Here is a 22,251-nt window from a genome sequence, read left to right as displayed (position 1 = left end):
TTTAAAAAAGAAAATATCAACTATGTCAAGTTTAAAGGTACATAATAAAGCCATATTTGTATCCCTCGGGCTAAACTCACCAAGAATTACTGTTAAGTATAAAAGCCAATGTTTTATTCCATCTTGCATTCTTATATTAAACTGTTTAAAAACTTTCTGGTTGGATGAGAATATTCCATTTTTGCTTCCTAGGAATTAAAATTTAAACGAAACTGAAATGTTTCCTTAACCAAAATGAAAGAATAATAATTCCTACCTACAATGAAGAATGAATGAATGAATTGTAAAGGACCAAGATCCTTTAACACAGCCATTCTCTCACATTAATCACAAGATGCAGACAATGATATCATCTCATTGGGGATTTATGAGAAGGACATTTTGCAATACCAGGACTTGTTGCTTACAATCAAGGGTCAGCATCCTCATTAGCTCTGTCTTCGTGGGATCAGTAATCATAAAAAATATTTGCAGAATATACATTTCATATGTTCATTTTACTTAATCATCAAAACAATCCATGAGAATAGAGATCAGGAATTATTACATTATTATCCATTTTACATCTCAGGGAACAGACGTTCAGAATAGGAAAGTGGCTTGCCCAAAGTCACCAGGCTCATCAGTGACAGAGCTGGGTGGGACTCAAAACTGATCTTCTAACACCAGATCCCATTTTCTTCCCACGGCATTCCCCACTTCTCCCAAGTAAGCTATGTCAGAGGCAGGTTCAGGAATTCTACAAGAAGAAAGAATAAGGAAAGGAAAGTAGTGAGGAACTAGAAAGGGACGATGACAGGGGAAGGAGGTGTTTTATTAGGAAGTGAGTCTGACCACTCTCAATTGTCCCAAATGTCCCTTAAGTGGCAACAGTGCCATGCCACAAGTTACCCTCTCCAAATTAATCCTATGCCCCTAGGTATACAGCTACTATGGTTATTTGAGAACCATGTTGGAGACTTAAATGTTTGTGTTTTTTTTTAAATCTAAAGATTTTTCTCCGAGGTCTTGACAGCTGGACCCAGCCCCTCCCACCAAGACCCTTGGGAGCCGAAGAAACCCTGAAGTGTGGGGAACTGAAGGGAAGAGGGTTTCGGGGTGTGTGGGGGGGGGGTGTGGGGGGTGGGGTGACTAAGGTTGAGCTAAGGAGAGGGGGAGCCTGCGGTGGAGCTGTGGTTAGGGGATGTGGGTTTTGTGGCTGAACTTGAAGGTGAGATAGGAAACCAGGATCAGGGCTGACAGTCAGGGTGGAGTTGACAGGTCCAGGAGGGGTTGGGCAGCAGAGGAGTGGACAGCGCCGGAGAAAGACCTCGGAAGGTGCGAGCCTGGGTGGTCCGTGGGGCGCGGGGCCGCAGGCTAGGCCCCTCTCGGCCGTCTGGGATTGGATGCTCCCTCAGTCCCGCCTCCCGGGACCCTCGCTCCCCAAGCCCCGCCCACACCCCGGGCGCGCGCCTGGAGCGGGGAGAGGGGACCAGGCGGGCGGAGGAGGGAGGGCGAGGGAGGCTCGTGCACGCGCCTCGCTCGCTGCGGTGCGCGAGCAGCGCGCTCCCGCCGCCCGCGTCGCCATCTTTTCCCCCTCCGTCCGTCTGTCTGCCGTTGGCTTTGTCCGTCTGCAGCGCCGCCCCTCGGCTCACTGCCCTCGGCTTGGCCCGCAGCTGCCCCTCCGCCTGCCGGGCCCGGTCCCGGAGAGCCCGGCCTGGCCGGCCCGAGCCGCAGCCCGGGGCCCATTGTCCGGCGGTCCGTCTGTCCGGAGGCGGGGCCCAGGGACCCGGAGCGCTGCGCAGCGCCGAGGCGCCGGGTAAAGGGACCCCCGACTCCTTCCCTCCGGGGCCGGGCTAAGGATGCGGGTCGCCGGCCGTCGGTCTTTTGTCTGTCGGCGTCCGGGGAGGGAAGTAGGGGCTCGCTCCGGCCTGGGGGGCGGGGGCAGCCCAGGCTCCGACCCAGCCCCCTGCCCCGGTTTCCCGAGTCGCGGCGGGTCCCGGCCAGCTCCCCGCCGGTCACTCCTCTTTCCGCCCCTTTGGCGCGGGAGGGGCGTCGGTGCAGCCGCCCTCCCCGCTGGGGCCCAGGTCGGCTCGGCCGAGAGCGGCCGGGACGGCCCCGGCGTCTGACAGGCTGGGAGGAGCAGGGGGAGGGAGGATGGGCGTGGGAGGGCAGACCCGGGTCTCGGTCCGCGCCGCCGTCTCCCGGGCAGGCTTCTAAATTTAGACCCCGGAGGAGACTGTGCGGTCTGAGGGTTTGTCCGAGCCGCTGCGGAAGACCCACTGGCTTTCGGCGGATCGTCCCCGGGAATCCACCTGGCTCGCCCTGCCAGAAGCCAAAGGGACCATCTCGGCTGATCGTACACACGCTCCAGACCGAACCGAAGTGAGGCGGCTGCGTGATCAGCTTTCTTGTGCTCTCCTTTTTGGCAGATAGAAATCACTGGGATTCAGACGAGTTTACTTTCCTCCGTGGGAACCGCACCAGAGCTGGAGGTGGGAATGCACCCTCTTTTCGTAAAGCTTGGCTTTCACCCGTTTTTTGTTTTTTTTTCTTTGCTCAAGTCCGTGGTGCGTCCTGGAAGCTGCAACCTAACACTTGTGGGAGAGCAGGGACAGTGTTCAGGGGAGACGTTGCACCCCCCTCCCGCCCCCAAGGACTTTTAACCTCCTTCTAAAGACAGACAAAGCTGCCTTCCTTTTTAAATAGAATCCCTTGTAGATTTGGATCTCACCAGTTTACCTTCCTTCCTATCCCGGTTTTCTTGGAGATGGTGATGTTCAGGCAGTTCTCCGTTTACATTTTTGTGTTGGTTTCAGAGTCGGGCTTGGGAACTGAGGCAGCGTGAAAAGTAAAATTGAATGAGTGACCTTTAGGCCAACGTGTCTATGGATTTCATTACCGTTTAATGCCTACAAAACCCTGAGATCTTGTGTGGTTAAGAATGTACTTTCAGTGCTATTTATTTATTTATTTACTTACTTACTTACTTGCAAGAGTCCTCTGCTCTACAGGCTTTCTTTTTTGAGGGATGGAGAGTATTTGCTTAATTTTCCCTTAAATCCCTCAGGTGTGAATTTCCTTTGGGTACCATCTGGTCAGTTCCCCATTTGGCCACTAGGAGGACTATGAGATGCAGTGGACACTGCCAATTTAAATACGCAGATGCTCCTCTGTGTCGGACTTGTAGTTTTAGTATTGAACTATTGCCTCACCAAGATGATCGGAATAGAGCCTGGCTCAAGTTATTTGGTCTTCCTTCAGAAAGATCTTTAATATTACCTTTATCTCACAGTTTCAATTTCTGATCTTGATGGAGAGAAAATTTAAAGATTCATTAAGATTTCATATTTTCCTTCTACAATAGAGTAGGTGTAGCTCTGCAGATTTTAGAACAAAAAAAAAAAAAAGAAAGACAACCTGCATTTCATTCAGCTTTCTGCTTTCCGATTCCAGAGACTTACAGGAAAAGTGCTTATTACCCAAAGTGTAAAATTCATTCACTGCTTTCATTAATAAAATAACTACTTGATTAGAAAGAAATGATCTACACAAAACTTAGAATGGAGAACATATACCAGTAGCATTAGCACTCAGCACACTGCCCTCTACATCAGCGGTCGCCAACCGGTGGTCCGTGAGGTCCGAAAGGTTGGCGACCGCTGCTCTAAATAGTTAAAATAGATTTTTATGTATATGTGGAGTTTTGTTTTGTTTTGTTTTGGTTGTTAATTAAAGGTCTGAAAAAGAACTGTGTTTGATATGCAGATATGATAGAAGACTGCCTGAAAGCTGCTTCCTTTGCCACTTCCTGTGGAGGCCTGTCTTTGCCATTTGCGGTTTCTTTCTTCTTTTGGTAAGGGGAGGCAGGGTCTGATTACAGGTCTGAGGTCCTCTTTAGCTACACAGAGGAGTTCTGGAGTGCAAAGTATAGCTAGGAGTAGCCTCTCACAATGCCTCTTCAGGCAAAAACTACAATTTTACCGTTGCTCATCCACTGTGCATATACTTTGAGAAGGCAGAAACTGAAAGAAAACTTAAAGGGTGACCAGATCCATATTCTTGTCTTTGGTAGGAAAAGGAATCTAGTTCTTTTTAATCCGTCTGTTTCTTCACTTGATCTTTCAAAGAACATTTCACAGCTTCCAATACTAATTCACTTCAGACTCTCTAACAACACTTACTGCTGGGAAAGTCTTATAACTAACCAGGAACCTCCAGGCTTACGTATCTATCCCTCCTGTTTCAGGGAAACAGGTGCATGTCTCTGCAGCACTGCTCACTCGAGGCGCTTTTCTCGTTGTTTCTCCCACTGATCGCTCTGCTACGTAGAGGCTGGATTGAGAAGAGGCACTAAAGTTACTAACTTTGACCACTGCTCCAGAGCATGCGAGCAGGGCCAGCTTGATGTTCCAGTGCTGAGATAGTACTCAGCAGTGTGGATGGCATCTGGCTCTTCTGACGAGAGCCCATCTTCAGCACTGGAAGTCTGGTTTGCTTCAGTGCCCTGTCATCCCCAGTGCCCAGCGCTGTGCCTGCATCACTAAACACTGGCTCGGTGTTGTTTTGAGATGTTTTCTTGTCTCAGGGAGATGATGCCTTTGTCACCTCCAGGTGAGGTAACACCTGGAGGCTCCCACTGGGGAGGACTGCAGGGCTTGACTTCCAGTGGGCATGAGAGCTGCTACCCTCTTTAGCCTTTGTTCCTTCCTTTTACAGTTCACGGGGATTTATTCCTTTGAGCCCACGGCACTACTAACACTGATTGCCTGAGTTATTTGCTTCCTTTTTTATCCTGATCACGAGCGTGTAATAGTATTCTGGATTCCATAGATAGTTTTAGAGTGGAATTTCTAAATCCTCTAAAGGAGTCCCTTCATAAACTTCTTGGGACCTTGATGTGTCAGAGATTTATTAATTTCTTTCTTTAATTAGTTCAGTTATTTGTAACTGGTGAGTTTGATACACTTAAGAACTATTTTTAAAAATCTTTTTATCCGTTAAGTTTGTATGATATCTGGGCAAAACGACATGTGCTAACTGTATCCTTTTTCTTGTAGGTCAGCACTCTGCAAGGAGGTAGTAACGTATCCAGGCGTGAAACTGGGAAAGGCCAGAGCTCTTGGATCAGGGAAACATGTCCCGTCGGAAACAGACGAATCCAAATAAAGTTCACTGTGAGTATTGGGCTTTGTCTTCTGGAATCTGGATGGGAATGGAAGAGTAATCTGAATTTAGGTTAGAGGCTTACACTAATTTGTGAAGAAAAAAAGGGTTAAAGGTGTTGAACATGATGGATTTAAAGTGTGTTTGTTTGCTGGAGAAGGTGTTAGAAAACTGTTGGGAGTAGGTGCGTTTGATTCATCCTTAGTATTCATATAATAAACATTTATAGGATATCTATTCTGTGAAAAGTCTTGTGCTAGATGCCCAGGCTGTAAAACAATAAAAGGATATATAAAACTATGATGTAGCCATTATTTGATAGTATATGCTAAGTGCCAAATAGGAATGCTATACAAACTGTATACTATAGAAGTTAAGAGGAGGGAGAGAGCATCGTAGACTGAGGTAGCAAGGGAATGCTTGATGGAAGAGGCCCTAGACCATGAACCTGAACTGGCTCTTAGAAGGTAGAAAGTGGATTATTTATTTATTGATTGATTTTTATTGATTTCAGAGAGAAAGGGGGAGGGAGAGGGAGAGAAACATCAATGATGAGAGAGAAACATTGATCGGCTGCCTCCTGCATGCCTCCCTACTGGGGATCGAGCCCGCAACCTGGGCATGTGCCTTTGATCGGAATCGAACCCAGGACCCTTCAGTCTACAGGCCAACGCTCTATCCACTGAGCCCAAACAGCTAGGGCAAAGTGACCTTTTTAAAAAGAGGAAGGGAAAAGTAAAATCGGAGAGGGAAAACAGTATGAGCAAAGATGTAAGAGGAAGTACATGTGATATGTTCAGGGGATAAGGAGACTTTGGATGAAGCAGAAGTTTCATTTGTCCAGAAGTCATAGGATATGAAGTTGGAGATGTTTAACTCTACATCAAGCATGTCAAACTCGTGGCCAGCAGGCCACATGTCGGCCATGAGTTTTACATTGTAGAGTCCTAAAGGCCAGGCCAAGTTCAAACTTCATTCCGTAGACAAAAAGGAGCTACTGAAGGTTTTTTTTTTTTTTTTTTAATATATTTTATTGATTTTTTACAGAGAGGAAAAGAGAGGGATAGAGAGTTAGAAACATCGATCAGCTGCCTCTTGCACAACCCCTACTGGGGATGTGCCCGCAACCAAGGTACATGCCCTTGACCGGAATCGAACCTGGGACCTTTTAGTCCGCAGGCTGACGCTCTATCCACTGAGCCAAACCGGTTTCGGCGAGCTACTGAAGGTTTTTAAGCAGAGCGAGTGGAGTGACATTTAGAATGCAGTGTTTTGGGATGGATCATATGAGGGAGAGACTGGTAGCAGGAAGACCAGGTATGCGCTGTTGCCTTGCATTATTTCTCAATAGTTTTGAGTGTATGGTTTATGTCAGTAATTGGATTGTAAACTTCTAGAGGGCATATGTATTTCCTGCTGTCCCTCTCAGCTTCTGACACTGCTCATAGAGAGTGTTCAAGTACCTTAAAATACCTTATCAAATTAATAATAACATGTCTATGTAGGACCGAGATAATTAATCAGACCGTTTCCTATGATCTAGGGAGATAAGCATCCTCACCTAAATGTTTTTAAAAGAGGAGAATAGCTCCCTATTATGGAGGATTGACTAAATCAAGTACAGCAACATTTGAAGAGAATTCAGTGGTATAATATATGAAATGTTTTTTTTAAAGAAAATAAATCCATTTGAGAAGATAGAATAGACAAGAAGTTAAGAGGACCAACATTGCCCTAGCCGGTTTGGCTCAGTGGATAGAGTGTTGGACTGCGGACTCAAGGGTCCCAGGTTCAATTCCAATCAAGGGCATGGGCCTTGGTTGTGGGCACATCCCCAGTGGGGAGAGTGCAGGAGGCAGCTGATTGATGTTTCTCTCTCATCAATGTTTCTAACTCTCTCTCACTCTTCCTTCCTCTCTGTAAAAAATCAATAAAATATATATTTTTAAAAAGAGGACCAGCATTTATTAAAAAGATACTGTATGCCAGGCACTATGTACCTTTTCTTGTCTTATTGGGTAATTTCAAGAGTAGGAGCAGAGGGATTAGGGGGACTTCAACATATTATGGATAATGAGATTAGAGTAGCAGACCTCCTTAGACAATTAATTCTTTAAGAGTTGGAAAATTTTTATAAGATAGAACAAGTTGGATTCTTCTAGGAGTATACTCTAGGTGAATGTGGAAGGCTGCTTGTTATAAAGGTGAGTAGTTTAAGAAGGATTTAGAAATTGTTGCTAAACAGTAAAATTTAGTGGGGCTGAATGGGAGGATCGTTGAGAGAGAAAATGAAGCATCTCTAGCATAGGGAATACAACACAGTGGTTTAGGAGGATTATCTTCTCCTCTGGTTGAAGGCGAGTATTCACTGATAAAAGGCACAGATGCGACCCCAAGAAGACAGGGCAGGAAAGGTACTCTTAATAGAGATGATGGGTTCACGAATAAGGCAGTCATAGGAGTCGGGTATTTACCTATACAAACCTCCTGTCCAAAGAGACTGGTTAGATTTGAGGAAAGATGAGGTGGATGATAGCATGATTGTGTAAGGCCAAGGGGAGCCAGTAAAGGCTTGTGTGGCCTATGCCCGTGTCCACATGGCATATACCCATCAGCTGCATCTCCTCCCACCATAGCCAGTCAAACCAGGACGAGCTGGTATTAGAGTTGGAAAACAGATGGACAATCAGGCCATGGGCAAGGACAGAATATCACACTTCTACAGCTGCAGCAATGCAGTGTCCAGAGCAAGGGAACATTATATTGTGGTGGAGTGGGTGGGACTTTGCAGCCTCTCTGGTGGTGCCATGAAGAGAGCTGTGAACAGACATGTTCAGCTGCCACTAAAAAGCAGACCCAAAGGAGGGGCTATTTTCGGTGATGCATTTGGGCAGGGAGCTGTGAGGGCTTCTCAGGTGATTGATTAAGCTTGGCCAAAGAAGACGACAGTGGGATTGGCTGGTCTCCAAGGGGTCTTCTGTTTATTTACTATTTGGAGACTGAAGCTGATCCTACCTGGTTTGAAAGGTCATCTTCTCATGACAGTAATGACAAATAGAAATTGGTAATTTCAGTCTTCTGACCACTCCAGTCTCCTATCCCCTTTCAGTGAAATGGAACCAATTAAATGTATTGAATTTAATGCTGCTCGTCTATTTAAAGTAAATGGGATGGACTCAAGGTCTGGGAGGCAGGAAAGCCTGCCGAAGCTCTGCGTCAGTATCAAAGGCAGTGGGCACTCTGGCAGAGTAATGCTGAGCTCCATTAGCTCCGCCTCTGGAAAGAAGACTGTGTGGCATGAAGCTCAAAGCCCACCTGAAAGAATCCATTAAGAATCCACTGCTGCAGGCTGGCAGCACTTATCCGATTCACTTCAGAGGCAATGGGCAGGCTGTTCTGACATTTACTTGGCTTTCCTCTGGACTGGCTGTGTATCTCAGAAATATTCAGGCAGACTCTTGGGTTTTACCCAGCTCATTAATAGACTTGATGAGAGCTTTTGGAATAAAAGCCCAGAAATGTTAGTCACAGAGAAACTGCTGAAGGGCTGAAATCTGTTAGACCTTCCTCCCTCCTTCCTCATCTTACCCCTTCTGTGTATAACTTTTTGTCCACTGTTTCTAGAGAGGTTGAAAATAGAGTGCCTTGCACACTCTCATTTGGTGTCTTTATACCAAGCAAACCACTAAGAAAAGGAAAACTTTTTCTGAAGAGTTTTTGTTTTCAGATTGCAACATATATTCAAAAGCTTTCAACTTTAATTAAAAGCTTTTTCAGCGAAGTAGGAAAAATGCCTTTGTAATCCCTTCTCTTCTAAAAAGTGCAACTTGTTTTATTTTCATTCAGTGTCCCTGCGAGGTAAATGTTATGTTCTCAACATGTGATCGCACCTTGGATTACAGAGACTGTCAGCTAGAAATGGAATCCTAAGCTCCTCACTCCCAATACTAGCTCGTCTTTTCTGAGTTTGACATCTGCTCTGTTAGGATATGTTTCAGCTGCTATCCTTAATTTCAGTCAGCCAGAAACTGCATTTACTGGATGGACAAAAGTAGGTTTAAAGCATGAGTATGTGAAACACAGTTTCTTCTTTTTTTTTTTTTTAATTGATTTTAGAGAGAGAAGAAGGGAGAGAACGAGAGAGGAACTTCAATTTGTCGTTCCTTATTTATGCATTCATTGGTTCACTCTTGTATGTGCCCTGACCGAACCCGCAACCTTGGCATATCAGGACAATGCTCCAACCAAGTGAGCTACCCGACCAGGGGCAGTTTATTCTTATATTATTATTTATTAATTATTCTATTATTTTCCATACAAACAACTGTAAGCCTACTTTTGCCCACCCATGCATTTAACTACACCAAGGACTCAAGAAAGAGAATTGTAAAATCTTTGTCTTTCTAATAACTTTCATCTCAAGCTTCTCATCTGTTTCACAAACTTGCTTGTATGGCCTTGTTTTTATCTGGTTTGAAAAATCTTAAACAAATCAAATAGTATCTCTATATATATATTTTAATTGATTTCAGAGAGGAAGGGAGAGGGAGATAGAAACATCAATGAAAAAGAGAGGATCATTGATCGGCTGCCTCCTGCACGCCCCTCACTGGGGATTGAGCCCGCAACCCCGGGCATGTGCCCTTGACTGGAATCGAACCTGGGACCTTTCAGTCCAGAGGCTGACACTCTATCCACTGAGCCAAACTGGCTAGGGCTCAAATAGTATCTTGATTTTATACTAAAAACAGGAGAAGTGGCACTTTGCTTTTTACTGTGGGAGCATAGATGACTTGTTCTCAACTATTAATAGACAAATAAATACCCATATTAAATAAGATTGTTGCCCTACATTAATATCTAGAGATTACAGGATTTTTTTTTAACCTACTCCAACAGTCTCAAGATAGAAGGAAATGATTCTACATTATACAAGCAGGCAATTGTATAACACTTCTTAATCACTAGTATCTATGAATCACATTATACTTAATTATGACATACTTTTAGCAAGTATCACTACTTTCTTGTGAAAGGATAATTCTGGACAGCCAGATTTTAGGGATTAAATAAATAGTGACTACTGGAAGATTATTCACACATCTTTTCCTATGAGGCCTGCCAAAATCATGTCCTTTTTTTATGATTTTTATATAGTTTGCTTTAGTTGATGTTTAAAATAGGAATAAAGTTTACCTTAGCTTTTTTTCTCAAGCCAGGAACAGAATAAAATACAAGAGCACAGCTTTTATCTCCAAACTGCCAAAAAGGAATGACAATTAGTTCATTCCACCTGTCCTAGGGTAGATTGCCTAGGTGAGCAAAAAGTGCTAGCTAGGGAAGTTCTATGGAATAGACCCTTCTCTGTTCTGGGAAGGCCTAAATATTTAAACATCAATAGACAAACATAAATTTTAAGCTCCAGTTGATAGAGACCAAACTGAAGTACTAGCTGCTATTGAAAGGTACATATACTTTTAGATGCCCTTTTACTAATCCAATGGTGATTTCCTAATAGAAAGAGGGGTGAGGTATATGTTCTAAATATGCTATAAACCTAGCTGGTTTCTGGCTAGGTTTCTTTAGAGATGAGCAGTATCACTGATGAGAATGATCTGTCCCTTCATAATTAATTATATGCTGGTACATAACTTGTTTCATAGTGCCACATCTGCCCATAGCCACCAGGTCCAAAAACATGCATCTACCCAGAAGAATTCAGTAACTATTCCAGTTGGCCATGGTCTTATGATTACAGTGGAACCAACGTGGAGAAATTAAATATTTTACTTCTGCAAAGAAAGAAGAGAAGACACTATAACACAATTCAATTTTTGCTTTCCCTAGCAGTAATTAATATCCAGTGTGTCATCTTGGATATTATGAAAGTAGACTTAAAGCAGCTTATTTTTCCTTTACTTGAGGGCTGTGTGGTTGCAGTACGTTTGAACTCTAACCACCTCTACTCCCATTCACGGTATCAGTCAGAGTACCCATAATATTAGTTACTCTGACCCAGGCATGGTAATACCACATGGTATCAGAACCATCAAAATGATGGTTCCTGTTGTCATATACTGGCCCTAAGAACATTATTTTGATATTTGAGTTATATTTATCAGTTTCTCATGATATGAAGGTAACAATACCACTAGGATCAGAGCCATTCTTCTCAGAGACAGCATTTGTTTTCAGCAAAACCACTATGATAAAGCGCCTAGCCTTTTGCTTATATCACTACTAGAAAGCAGTTTAAAAACATGGATAGTAGAATTGGGCAAACTTAGGTTTGAATACTTAGTTCCACCACAGACCTTAGTTTTCTCCTAAGTAAAACGTGGGTAGTTCTACCTACCACATAGAATTTAGCAGAGAATTAAGGTAAGGTAACAACTATAAAGCATTTAACATAGAATCTGGAGCTATTATTAGTGTTCAGCACTTAGCATATAGTAAACTCCATGAATATTTGCTGAATGAATGCCTAAGTAATCCCATGAAGTCTACTTCACATCCATTCTTTCATTGCCTCAGGACTAGTAGTGCAGATCAACTAACCTGTTCATTTTTCCTACATCATTGTCTCCTGCCTTGGAACTTGAGCCTGTTTACTCCCCTTTCTCTCCTCAGTAAGAAAGCGCTATTGGTCTATTGTCAATCTTTTCACTAGGGCTTTTATTATCCTCTCTTGGTAGCTGGAGAATGGGGACTGTAGTTTCCACTCTGAGATAATGGAAACCTCGAGAAACCCAATTCCCTTTTCTCCTTATGCCTGGCCTCTTGGAAATAAAAGAACACTTAAATGTTAACTCTTCAATAACCACACAGATCCCAGGCAGAGTTCATCAGAAGTAAATGTATAATCAAGGACAGGTGTAGGGCTTTTGGATATTGCATACAAACAAACAAAGACCCAGGACATAAGATGAAATACTTGTTGCAAATTAGATGGCATGTTTCAGGAAGTGTGTTCCTCAGCAGAAGTGTGTTCTCCTTTTAATCCATTATTCAACTCATTGTTGATTTGCTTATGAATAATTCTGATAGGCATTAGAAAGGAAGTCAAGGAAGAACTTCCAGAGCATGTCTTTTTTTTTAAATATATATTTTATTGATTTTTACAGAGAGGAAGGGAGAGGGATAGAGAGTCAGAAACATCAATGAGAGAGAATCATTGATCGGATGCCTCCTGTACACACCCCCTATTGGGGATGTGCCCGCAACCAAGGTACATGCCCTTGACTGGAATCGAACCTGGGACCCTTCAGTCCGCAGGCCGATGCTCTATCCACTGAGCCAAATCGGCCAGGGCCAGAGCATGTCTTAAGGAGAGTGAATGAAAGACGGGATTATATACTGTTATCTAGATGGATTATTGGAAGCACTGGTTTATAGTCAGAGACAGACATTAACTCAGGACATAATGCTAGTACCTTAAAATTCACAGATTGTGCCCATATTTGTTGCCATATCTTTATTCTTTTCCTTTGTCTCTTCTTGCCTCTGTCTCACCAATCCTGATGGAAGGTTGTAAATGGAATTGAGATTCTAAAGATAAATCTATAAAGTAGCAATTGATCACCTTTTAAAAAGGAGTAAAGATTAGGACAATTTAAGGGGAGCAGATGATGCTTTCTAGAGCATCTGGCTTACCAGGAAGAGTAGCCGAGCCCAGAAACAGTTGTAGGCAACAAGCTGACTTGGAGATGGATGACTCCACCACAGGGTACCTGCCTCCTACCTTTGAATGGTCTGACTTTCCAACTAGCTTGCCTGAGGATGTGCTGCCCAGCTGGTGGCCTGACTATTTTTCCTTCTGACCACCAGGGGATCAAGTATTTGCTGGGCTAGAAGAGCAAGCCCGCCAGGCGATGATGAAAACTGATTTTCCTGGAGACCTTGACGGTCAGCGACAAGCTATCCAACAACTAAGAGATCAGGACTCCAGTAGCAGTGAGTTCTGCACCTTCTGGTAATGACTCAGGGCAATGGGAGAAGAATTATCAGAGTGTGTGTGCTCTGGGGATTGTGCATGGGGTTGGGAGGAAGACATGAAGAAGGAGATTTGTGGATCCTCAGTGTTCCCAAAAGTGTTCTAAGGTCTGAGGGCATATTCTTATCCAGAGAGCGAGAACAGGTTTGGCATGATGGTTGGTTGGTTTTTTTAACTCATGGACTGCAGTACTTGGCACAGTACCATACACAGATAGGTTTTTGATGATTGTGAGAGACAGGGCATAGGAATAATTAGTGCCCAAGCAGCCCCTGGGTTAGGTCAAGTGAAGAGAAAAAAATCCCTGTCTCCTCGGATCTATTTGTTCATAATTAATAAAATGTAAGAGTGGCATTAATGGAAATTTTTGCTTGAGGCCTAGTGTTAACGTTATACAAGAGGTATTGCGAATTAATGAGATTATGCATCATATAAAATGCTAATGTCAAGGTCTTCCCTTCCCACACCAAGTCCTAAGTAGATCCCTGTGGTTAAAAGATGGAAAAGACAGTGGCTGGTAGCCAGACGAGCCTTGTGGATCGCCTGTTCCATGACCTGCCTGAACACATACACTTTGAGATGTGTTATTTTCTATGATGATTTCCACACTTTACTGATTTCATCCTTACTGGTTATTGTTAGTGTTAATTCAGAGAGGGATTTCAGATTTTTCTTCCCATTTGGGGTTGAGGAAGAACAAAGAGGGAGAGAGAGTTCTGCAACCTTCTAAGAACTACAGTTTCCACTCAAACTGTTAATTTAACAAAAATATTTAGCAATTAATTGCTCAGGTAGAGAAAAATAAGCCCACATATTTCTAGAAAACCTGTGGGAGCCATCAGTTTGAGTAACAGGTGGGAATGGCAACATCTGTAAAAGTCTAATAGGTTTCCATCCTGGAAAAGATGCAGCATCCCTCTGGATAGCATACTCTTTTTTAAAAATCTTTCTAGTAGAGAGATATATTTGGATTTTTGATAAATTACAAAAATGTGTTTGATGCATTGTTATCTTAGACTAAGCCAGTGGTCAGCAAACTCATTAGTCAACAGAGCCAAATATCAACAGTACAACGATTGAAATTTCTTTTGAGAGCCAAATTTTTTAAACTTAAACTTCTTCTAACACCACTTCTTCAAAATAGACTCGCCCAGGCCGTGGTATTTTGTGGAAGAGCCACACTCAAGGGGCCAAAGAGCCGCATGTGGCTCGCGAGCCACAGTTTGCTGACCATGGGACTAAGCTTACAAGTATTCCAGATAAGCTGGTGAGAAAGTCTGGTATGATTTAATCTGTGCCAATCCTTCATTACTGAGATGAATTCAAACTAAAGCTTTGGGCTTGGGAATAAGGCCAGATCCAGTATACCAACCAAGTGGAGTATCTAACAGAGACACACATATCTACTAACAGATGATTTGGTTGGATTTTCTTAAGAAGAAAGAATAGAACCAGTTTTGCCCAGATACTGGTGGATTTAGAAGTTGTGCAAGGGATAGAAGAGAGAAGACAACAGCACAGTTAGCTAGGAAAGCTGAATCTCACTGCTTTTGCAGAGAGACTGGTGAAACTCTCTACTCTGTATTTCTCTCTTGCTTACAGTCAGACGCAGGCGCCCAGGAGCCAGGTAGGATTGGGGATGGAGTCTGGTAGCTTCCCTAGGCTTGGCTTCCTCTTGTGATCTTCAAAGTACTAGCACTTTTTTTCTTTCAGAAAGAACTCCCTTTGTAATGGTGGGTTTCTTTTTCAAAAAAATAATTTCTCCCTATTTTATAAATAATAGGGCAGAAATTCAGCTCCCACAAACCCTGACCTCCCCTCAGCCACATCCCGCTCCCTAAGTGAAAACATTCAATTCTTACTTTAATCACAATAAATTATATTCATTCTAAAGTAAAGAATAACCTGTTCCCTCTACTTAATGCATCCATCAGATAATCCAAAGAACCAACAGAAACAATGGATTTATTTAGTCTAGAATGCTGAGTTACTAGCAGAGTAATAAGAACACTGTGAGTCAAATACCACTACAAACTGCCTGAGGTTGTTTGCTGCACTAATTTTCCACTGTACTGAACAGCCTTTTCCCTATGCCCTATAAAGTGACATCATTTTAACCTAATTTACTACTGCCTCCTTTATTGATTAGAGGAAAGAAAAACTTGTTGGTGTTTATTTAAGTGTGCCTTGGGGTTTGTTGGGAGAGGACAGGTTAGTGGGACTCAGAATAGAATAGTATATGTGACACCATGGAGAAATTGTGCGGGGCGGGGGGGAGGTTATGGAGAAAAGTAAGGTAATAAAGTCAGTGAGAAGTGTTGGTAAATCAGAGGTGCTATGTTGTGGGAATGAGCATGGTGTGAGGTATGAAGGAGGTGTGATTTGAAGTGTGAGATATTTGGGAACCATGTGTAAGAAGTAACTATTTTTATGATAATGTACAGGGCCCAATAACCATTTCCCAATGCAGTTTTGCCTCAGATTTTCTCTTTAGTGTGTATATGGCATTATAAACAACAGCTATAACTGGTTTCCACTTAACATGATTTATACCCAATTAAGCACTGATACAAACTATATTATGGAAGATCTAAAAATATTTTCCATGCCCTAACTGGTTTGGCTCAGTGGATAGAGCATCGGCCTGCAGACTGAAAGGTCCCAGGTTCGATTCCAGTCAAGGGCATGTACCTTAGTTGCGGGCACATCCCCAGTGGGAGGTGTGCAGGAGGCAGCTGATCGATGTTTCTCTCCCATCGATGTTTCTAACTCTCTATCCCTCTCCCTTTCTCACTGTAAAACATCAATAAAATATATATTAAAAAAATAAATAAATAAATAAAATAAAAATAAAAATAAAAATATTTTCCATTATAACTGCAAACTCTAGGGTGGAAAGCAACTCAAGATGTATTCATTGCAAAAATCAGAACAAGTGACCAGTTTGTGTGTTCCAGGTGACAGTGAGGGTGATGAAGAGGAGACCACACAAGATGAAGTCTCTTCCCACACATCAGAGGAAGATGGAGGGGTGGTCAAAGTGGAAAAAGAGTTAGAAAATGCAGAACAGCCTGTTGGTGGGAACGAAGTGGTAGAGCATGAGGCAAGTGACAAATGGCTCCTGGGTTCGGGAGCCCCCTTACTCTTCTGTTTGGCCTGATGCCTCCCATCGATTTATAACAGTCTTGCCTCTGACAGTCTCCAGGGCCTTCGTATGAAGCCCTCTTCCTTCACAGCACCAGTTATCCAAACCTCAGACACAATTCTTATCACAGCCGCTTTCCTTTTCCACCTGCATATCACTCCACCATGTACAGCTCTCTTCCCAGACAGCTGTACAAAACTTTGCAAAGACACCTTTGCAAAGCTATTAGCTGACTTCCTGAGGTGTGCTCTTGAATATGTTTGCAAATTTAAGTCCAAGTGTTACCTCACTAAATTGTTTCCTGAAGATTCCTGCAAGAAGCATGGCAAGAGGAAAGCTAATCCTTTCTCTACAGTTCACCTTGGGGAAAACAATAGCTCAGCTCTCTCTGGGGCAGGCCTATGCCCTCATGGCAGGAAACCCTGGAGAAAATAAAGATTAGTGCAAGTTAACTCCCATCTCCCTATTAGTTTTTCCTTTGGTCCATATGGAAACCTGAGAATCATATGTGATACAGGTTGTATTTTTTATAACAGGATACCTTGTAAAAGAAGTAGGGGCAGGGAAGAGACTGGTCAGCAGACTTAATGAATTGCCTACTTTCTGAATTGCAGGTCACAGAGAATTTGAATACTGACCCCTTACTTGGACTCTGCCAGTGTCCCCTCTGCCAACTAGACTGTGGGAGTCGGGAGCAGCTGATTGCTCACGTGTACCAGGTATGGCGTGGGGAGCTGCGTGCTCTGGAACTCGAGGGCCAGCAGCTTGTTTAGCCTTTGTCTCCAGCTCCCAAAAGAACCCTGGGCTGTTGTTCTCATTCAGACTCACTCCAGTCCTCAGGACATTTTGGAGAATAAGTGGAATATGCTGGGTAAATATGTCCTGGGGTTCCCATGCAGACATACTATGAAAATTAAGTACCATTTAAAAAATTACTTAGTGCATATTTTAAATAGTGAAATAAAAACTAACACCTGTGAATAATTAAGGCTTTGTTTTAAAGAAGAAAAAATGAGTTAACATAAATGTTTCTGAAATACTGGAGAAAGTTAGTGTAAGTAAGGGGATGAGAATAAGACAAACTTTTTTTTTTTAAGTCCTCACCTGAGAACATGCTTAGAGAGGAAGGGAGAGAAATAGACAGAGAAACATCGATCGGTTGCCTTCCGTACGCTCCCCGACCAGAGATCAAACGTGTAATCTGGGCATGTGCCGTGACTGGGAATTGAACCAGCAGCCCTTCAGTGCACAGGACCAGGCTCAACCAACGGAGCCACTCCGGCCGGGCAAGACAGACTTTTGTGTTCTTTTCCCCCTGATCCAATCACAGAGCACCTGTGCCTTGTGAGCTGTATTGAGAAGGCTTCAGCACACATGGCAGCCTGGGTTATAGTGTAAAGATAGATAGTTTATGAGGAGACACATTTCTTCAAAAGACTGTCTTTAAAACATTAAAGGAAAGGCAGGACACTTAAATACCTTTTGAGTACCAGTCTTCCCAGTTAGCTTCTGGACTGGCCTTCATTGATCCCTTCACTTGGACTTGCACCTGCACAATGTGAGGCAAGCCGTCAGAGAGAAATCACCCCAATCATGAATTCTCTCAGGCTCGGAAGACGGCTCTGGAGCCCGTTGTTCCTTAGTTCAGCCACATGTCCCAGAATGTAGTCAACAGTCTTAATGAATTCCTACTTATTGAACTGAGTTCAATAATAACTGAGTTCAATAAGTAAGCAATTGCAATTCAATAAGTAGTAGAACTCAAACTAATGAAATGTGAGCAGTGGTCTGAATGGCCTGGCCCTTCTGAAAGCCCATTAACACAAGAAAGTTTTAATTTTCCAGGTGCTAAACAGGGAGAATAGTTGCGAGTCCCTTGTTCTGAGACTAAGGAAAGGGGACGTTTCCCCCAAAGTAGTTTCTAAATGGGTGTAGATTGTCTTGGGGGTGGCGTGAGTTGACAGACTAAGGCTTGTTTTACAGCACACTGCAGCAGTTGTGAGTGCCAAGAGCTATATGTGTCCTGTCTGTGGCCGGGCCCTTAGCTCCCCAGGGTCATTGGGTCGCCACCTCCTAATCCACTCGGAGGACCAGCGGTCTAACTGTGCTGTGTGTGGAGCCCGTTTCACCAGCCATGCCACGTTTAACAGGTTAGCTGGGCACCTAACCCTTTTGTATTGGGAACAAATTACTGGATATGGATTCTGCTTTCCCAAGTCAAAGAAAAGGCTAGAGATCAGTAATGCAAAGGCAACTAATTGATTCTTAAACTCTTTGGAAATACAAATAATGAGACCAGTAAATATGCCCCTTCCATTAGCTATCTCCAAAGGGAAATGAATTCCCATTTCTTTTCCCTATCAGTATAATATTTTCACCTAGAAAGAGATGTGGGGAAGTCCAAGAATATTCATGATAAAGCATGAAGAAAAGTTATAGGGTGCTGAAAGGACCCTGATGTGAGGACATAGTCTCTACTATGTCCCAGGCCGACTGGAACAGTGTGAATTGGGTCCTAGTCCCATTAGCTAGCATGCAATGCAGAATTGGCCGGGCAGGAGCTTGAGCCAGTGGACTGTGCCTGCCCTTAAAGCAGCCTCTGCCTCAAGGACTGCCTCCCACCGCAGGACTGCCCTGCACAGCGTCTACCAAACACCACCATTCTGGCTTGACCAGAAAGGGCTTGTTTTAAGGGTTAATCTGATTTTTAGTGGCTTGCTGTGGCCTTTGGTTCAGTCTCTAACTCCAGGTGGGCTTTAAAACTTGGTGCACACCCTAGCCCAGAGAAGAGCAGGGATGGAGAGGAAGTCAAACTGACCCCTAGTGGTGAAATTGGAGCAACTGGCTTAGTAGGACAAGAATAAGTCAGAATTGAATACCAGAGCCTTGTTAGAAGGTGACACTAACCATCCAAAATGTTTGCTTTCCCAGTGAGAAACTTCCTGAAGTACTTAATATGGAATCCCTCCCCCCAACCCACAGTGAGGGCCCCTCCAGTGCTGAGGGGAAGGACATTGCCTTTAGTCCTCCAGTTTACCCTGCTGGAATTCTGCTTGTGTGCAACAACTGTGCTGCCTACCGTAAGCTACTGGAAGCCCAGACCCCCAGCGTACGCAAATGGGCCCTCCGTCGACAGAATGAGCCTTTGGAAGTAAGGCTGCAGCGGCTGGAACGAGAGCGCACAGCCAAGAAGAGCCGGCGGGACAATGAGACCCCTGAGGAGCGGGAGGTAAGGCGCATGAGGGACCGCGAGGCCAAGCGCCTGCAGCGCATGCAGGAGACAGATGAGCAGCGGGCCCGCCGGCTGCAGCGGGATCGGGAGGCCATGAGGCTCAAGCGGGCCAATGAAACCCCGGAGAAGCGGCAGGCCCGGCTCATCCGGGAGCGGGAGGCCAAGCGGCTCAAGAGGAGGCTGGAGAAGATGGACATGATGTTGCGAGCTCAGTTTGGCCAGGACCCTTCTGCCATGGCAGCTTTAGCAGCCGAAATGAACTTCTTCCAGCTACCTGTGAGTGGGGTAGAGTTGGACAGCCAGCTCCTGGGCAAGATGGCCTTTGAGGAGCAGAACAGCAGCTCTCTGCACTGAGCCACAAACACCTTCCTGCCTGCCCTCCTGCTCACCCGCCCACCCACACCCACAGGGACCAGTGCTGCAGCCACCCACAGGGCCCTGTCCTTACTGCCAGAGGCAGGCCCAGGTTTGTTGCAGGTGGACCTGTGCACTCCTTGCATGTCGGAGCAGGATGATGGATGGGGTCAGGAGGAAACCAGCACAAGGCTGGACAAGGGAGCAGGCCCTCCATAGAAATGGACTCCGCAGCCCACTGCTGCAGGGCATGCTGTAGGACTGTGGGGCCCCAAGGTGGCCCATGGAGTTGTAAGGGCAAATAAATTAATTTTATCTTTATTGGCCCTTTCCTGCTCTTCTCTCAGTTTCATTCTAGCAAATGAAGTGATCTGGGAGAGACCTGTGTGGAATTTCCAGGCAGACTTCTGGCAGTGGTTCTTTTCTCAGGGAGGGTACACCTCAACTTAGGCTCTCCAAGCAAAGATCCCTGGGTATTTGGGCCGTTACAGGTTGACGAGACATAGCTATGACATTAAAGAACCGGTGCTGACTTTGTGAGGGTCCAGTCCCACAACCCTAAAGAAGGTAATTAACAGTCTGAAGGACTATTAAAACCTAACTTACCTTTTCCAAACTCAGTAGTAGATGCTTTTCCTCATAACTGGCATTTTCATTTTTTAAAAAGTGGTTTCATACTTCTTTATTCAGGGGGTTCCATTTTCACTCCTCAATAGATTTTGTATATTTCTCATATGCTTCTTCACAGTTCATCTAGTTCTGAAGGGTTACTGAGTATCATGTTGTCATCCCTCTCGGTGCACGGGATGACACCCAACCAACTGAGCCAGTTTGTCAAACTTTTAAAATTCTATCCCAGAGAGCAGACAGCTGCACTTAGGAATATGTTAAAAGAAATAGCTGCAATATTAAGGTCCATAGCACCAAGAAACTCATGTTTGAGAGAAGAGGTAATTCATTTTATTTATTTCCCAGAACCATGGTAGGATAATACAGAATTAAGGTGCTATGAGAACTCAAGTCAATAGAGGATCAGGGCTAGAGCAAAATGACCACTGGCAGTTTGTATGGCTGCCAAACCATGGAGGAGACAAGAGCTGAGGTCATTTCTAAAAAGCTTCTGTGATGGTACAGAACAAGCACAGAACTTTCCTTAGCCTGCAACAAAGGTTGTGTACAGTTTAGATAATTATAGATCTTGAGGTCCAGAAGGAAGTGCCCTAGTTAACTTGTAGCCAGAAAATAACTATGCCAGGAATGTGGACCTCTTCCAATACCATAACAAGGAAACTTGGCTGCTTCTCTGACCTCCATAGGTTCAAGGCTATTTAATAGTGTTAACTGACCCATCACCCCCAACCACTGAACTAGGGTTAATTTTTCTGAAATATTTCTGTTCTGAAAAGTACAAGAATTTCAATAAGCTTATTATGACGTATTGGACATTTAACCCTTTGCACTCGCTTGCTTTTTTCTCGATTCCTTTATTCTAATGCTAACCATGTCGAGTCACACTTGACACCCGAGTGCAAAAGGTTAAAAGGAAGTATTTAATTGAACCAAATGCCTTTTTCTCAGAGCTCCTTATGGAAGGCCTACTTGGGATCCTTCAAAATGGTTGTGCATTCACTATGTGTCAAAGATTATTCTGAGCATTTTACATGGATTATCTCATTTAATTTTCAGAACTATAATAGACTCAAGAGTTAGATGCCTGGATTTAAAATTCTGCACTGCTATTTAATAGCTATGTAACTTCAGGTAAGTTATTTGACCTCTGTCTTGGTTTCCCCACCTATAAATTGGAAATAATAGTACTAGCAATAAATGATTGTTAATATATAATGCACTTAAGATAGTTTGTGGCACATAGTAAATACTCAGTAAGTGTATCTGAGTCACTCACTATCTTGTATATGAGTGTTTCACTTCTACCAGCGGCAAGCTTTCTAAGAAGCAGTAACTATCATTGCAACTGACTTATTCCAGCAATTTCTGGCAGTATTCCTGAGGAGAGACTTTTACAGGTCCTTTTGACTGATTGTAGTAGTATCAAAGTCTACAAGTAGACTTCTGGGTCTGACATACACAGCAACAAAATGTGCAGGCCATGCTTCAGGACTAGCTCACATAGTCTGCCCAGAGTCCACCACATGAAAATGGGCACCATCTGCTCTCTGGTACAAGATCTCCCACGAAGGGTTTCTATCCCCCACCCAATGGCCATCATCTAATGCTAGGATAGGAAAAAGGCGCAAACACCAAAAGGAAAAGCTAGTAGTTTATATAGATAGATATATAGATATATAGATATTGATATATATTGTGTTTACATAGTCCACAAGTTAAATGCAGGTATCCATAAGAAGAGCATTAACAATA

The 22,251-nt window shown here is 43.8% G+C and overlaps 1 protein-coding gene across 3 annotated transcripts; it reads left to right on the top strand.

Annotated features, from left to right (window-relative positions):
• The first annotated feature begins 1,523 nt into the window (after positions 1-1,523).
• Positions 1,524-22,196, top strand: ZNF821 (zinc finger protein 821). 3 transcript variants are annotated; one of them, XM_079800260.1, is made up of 9 exons: positions 1,524-1,798; positions 2,416-2,474; positions 3,748-3,835; positions 5,040-5,156; positions 12,973-13,098; positions 16,096-16,241; positions 16,898-17,002; positions 18,267-18,433; positions 19,215-22,196. In XM_079800260.1, the coding sequence occupies exons 4-9, from the start codon at positions 5,117-5,119 to the stop codon at positions 19,867-19,869; spliced, it is 1,239 nt and encodes a 412-aa protein (XP_079656386.1). In that variant the 5' UTR covers positions 1,524-1,798; positions 2,416-2,474; positions 3,748-3,835; positions 5,040-5,116; the 3' UTR covers positions 19,870-22,196. The 3 variants fall into 3 exon arrangements, with proteins under 3 accessions (XP_079656386.1, XP_079656385.1, XP_079656387.1); XM_079800259.1 differs by having other exon boundaries at positions 2,412-2,474; XM_079800261.1 differs by lacking the exon at positions 3,748-3,835 and having other exon boundaries at positions 2,412-2,474.
• Positions 22,197-22,251: the final 55 nt, after the last annotated feature.

This window comes from Cnephaeus nilssonii (assembly GCF_951640355.1).
Source record: "Cnephaeus nilssonii genome assembly, chromosome: 20".
In the NCBI taxonomy this organism is placed as follows: domain Eukaryota; kingdom Metazoa; phylum Chordata; class Mammalia; order Chiroptera; family Vespertilionidae; genus Cnephaeus; species Cnephaeus nilssonii.
The sequence above is the reverse complement of the archived record's forward strand: the minus strand, read 5'-3'. Positions and strand labels throughout refer to the sequence as shown.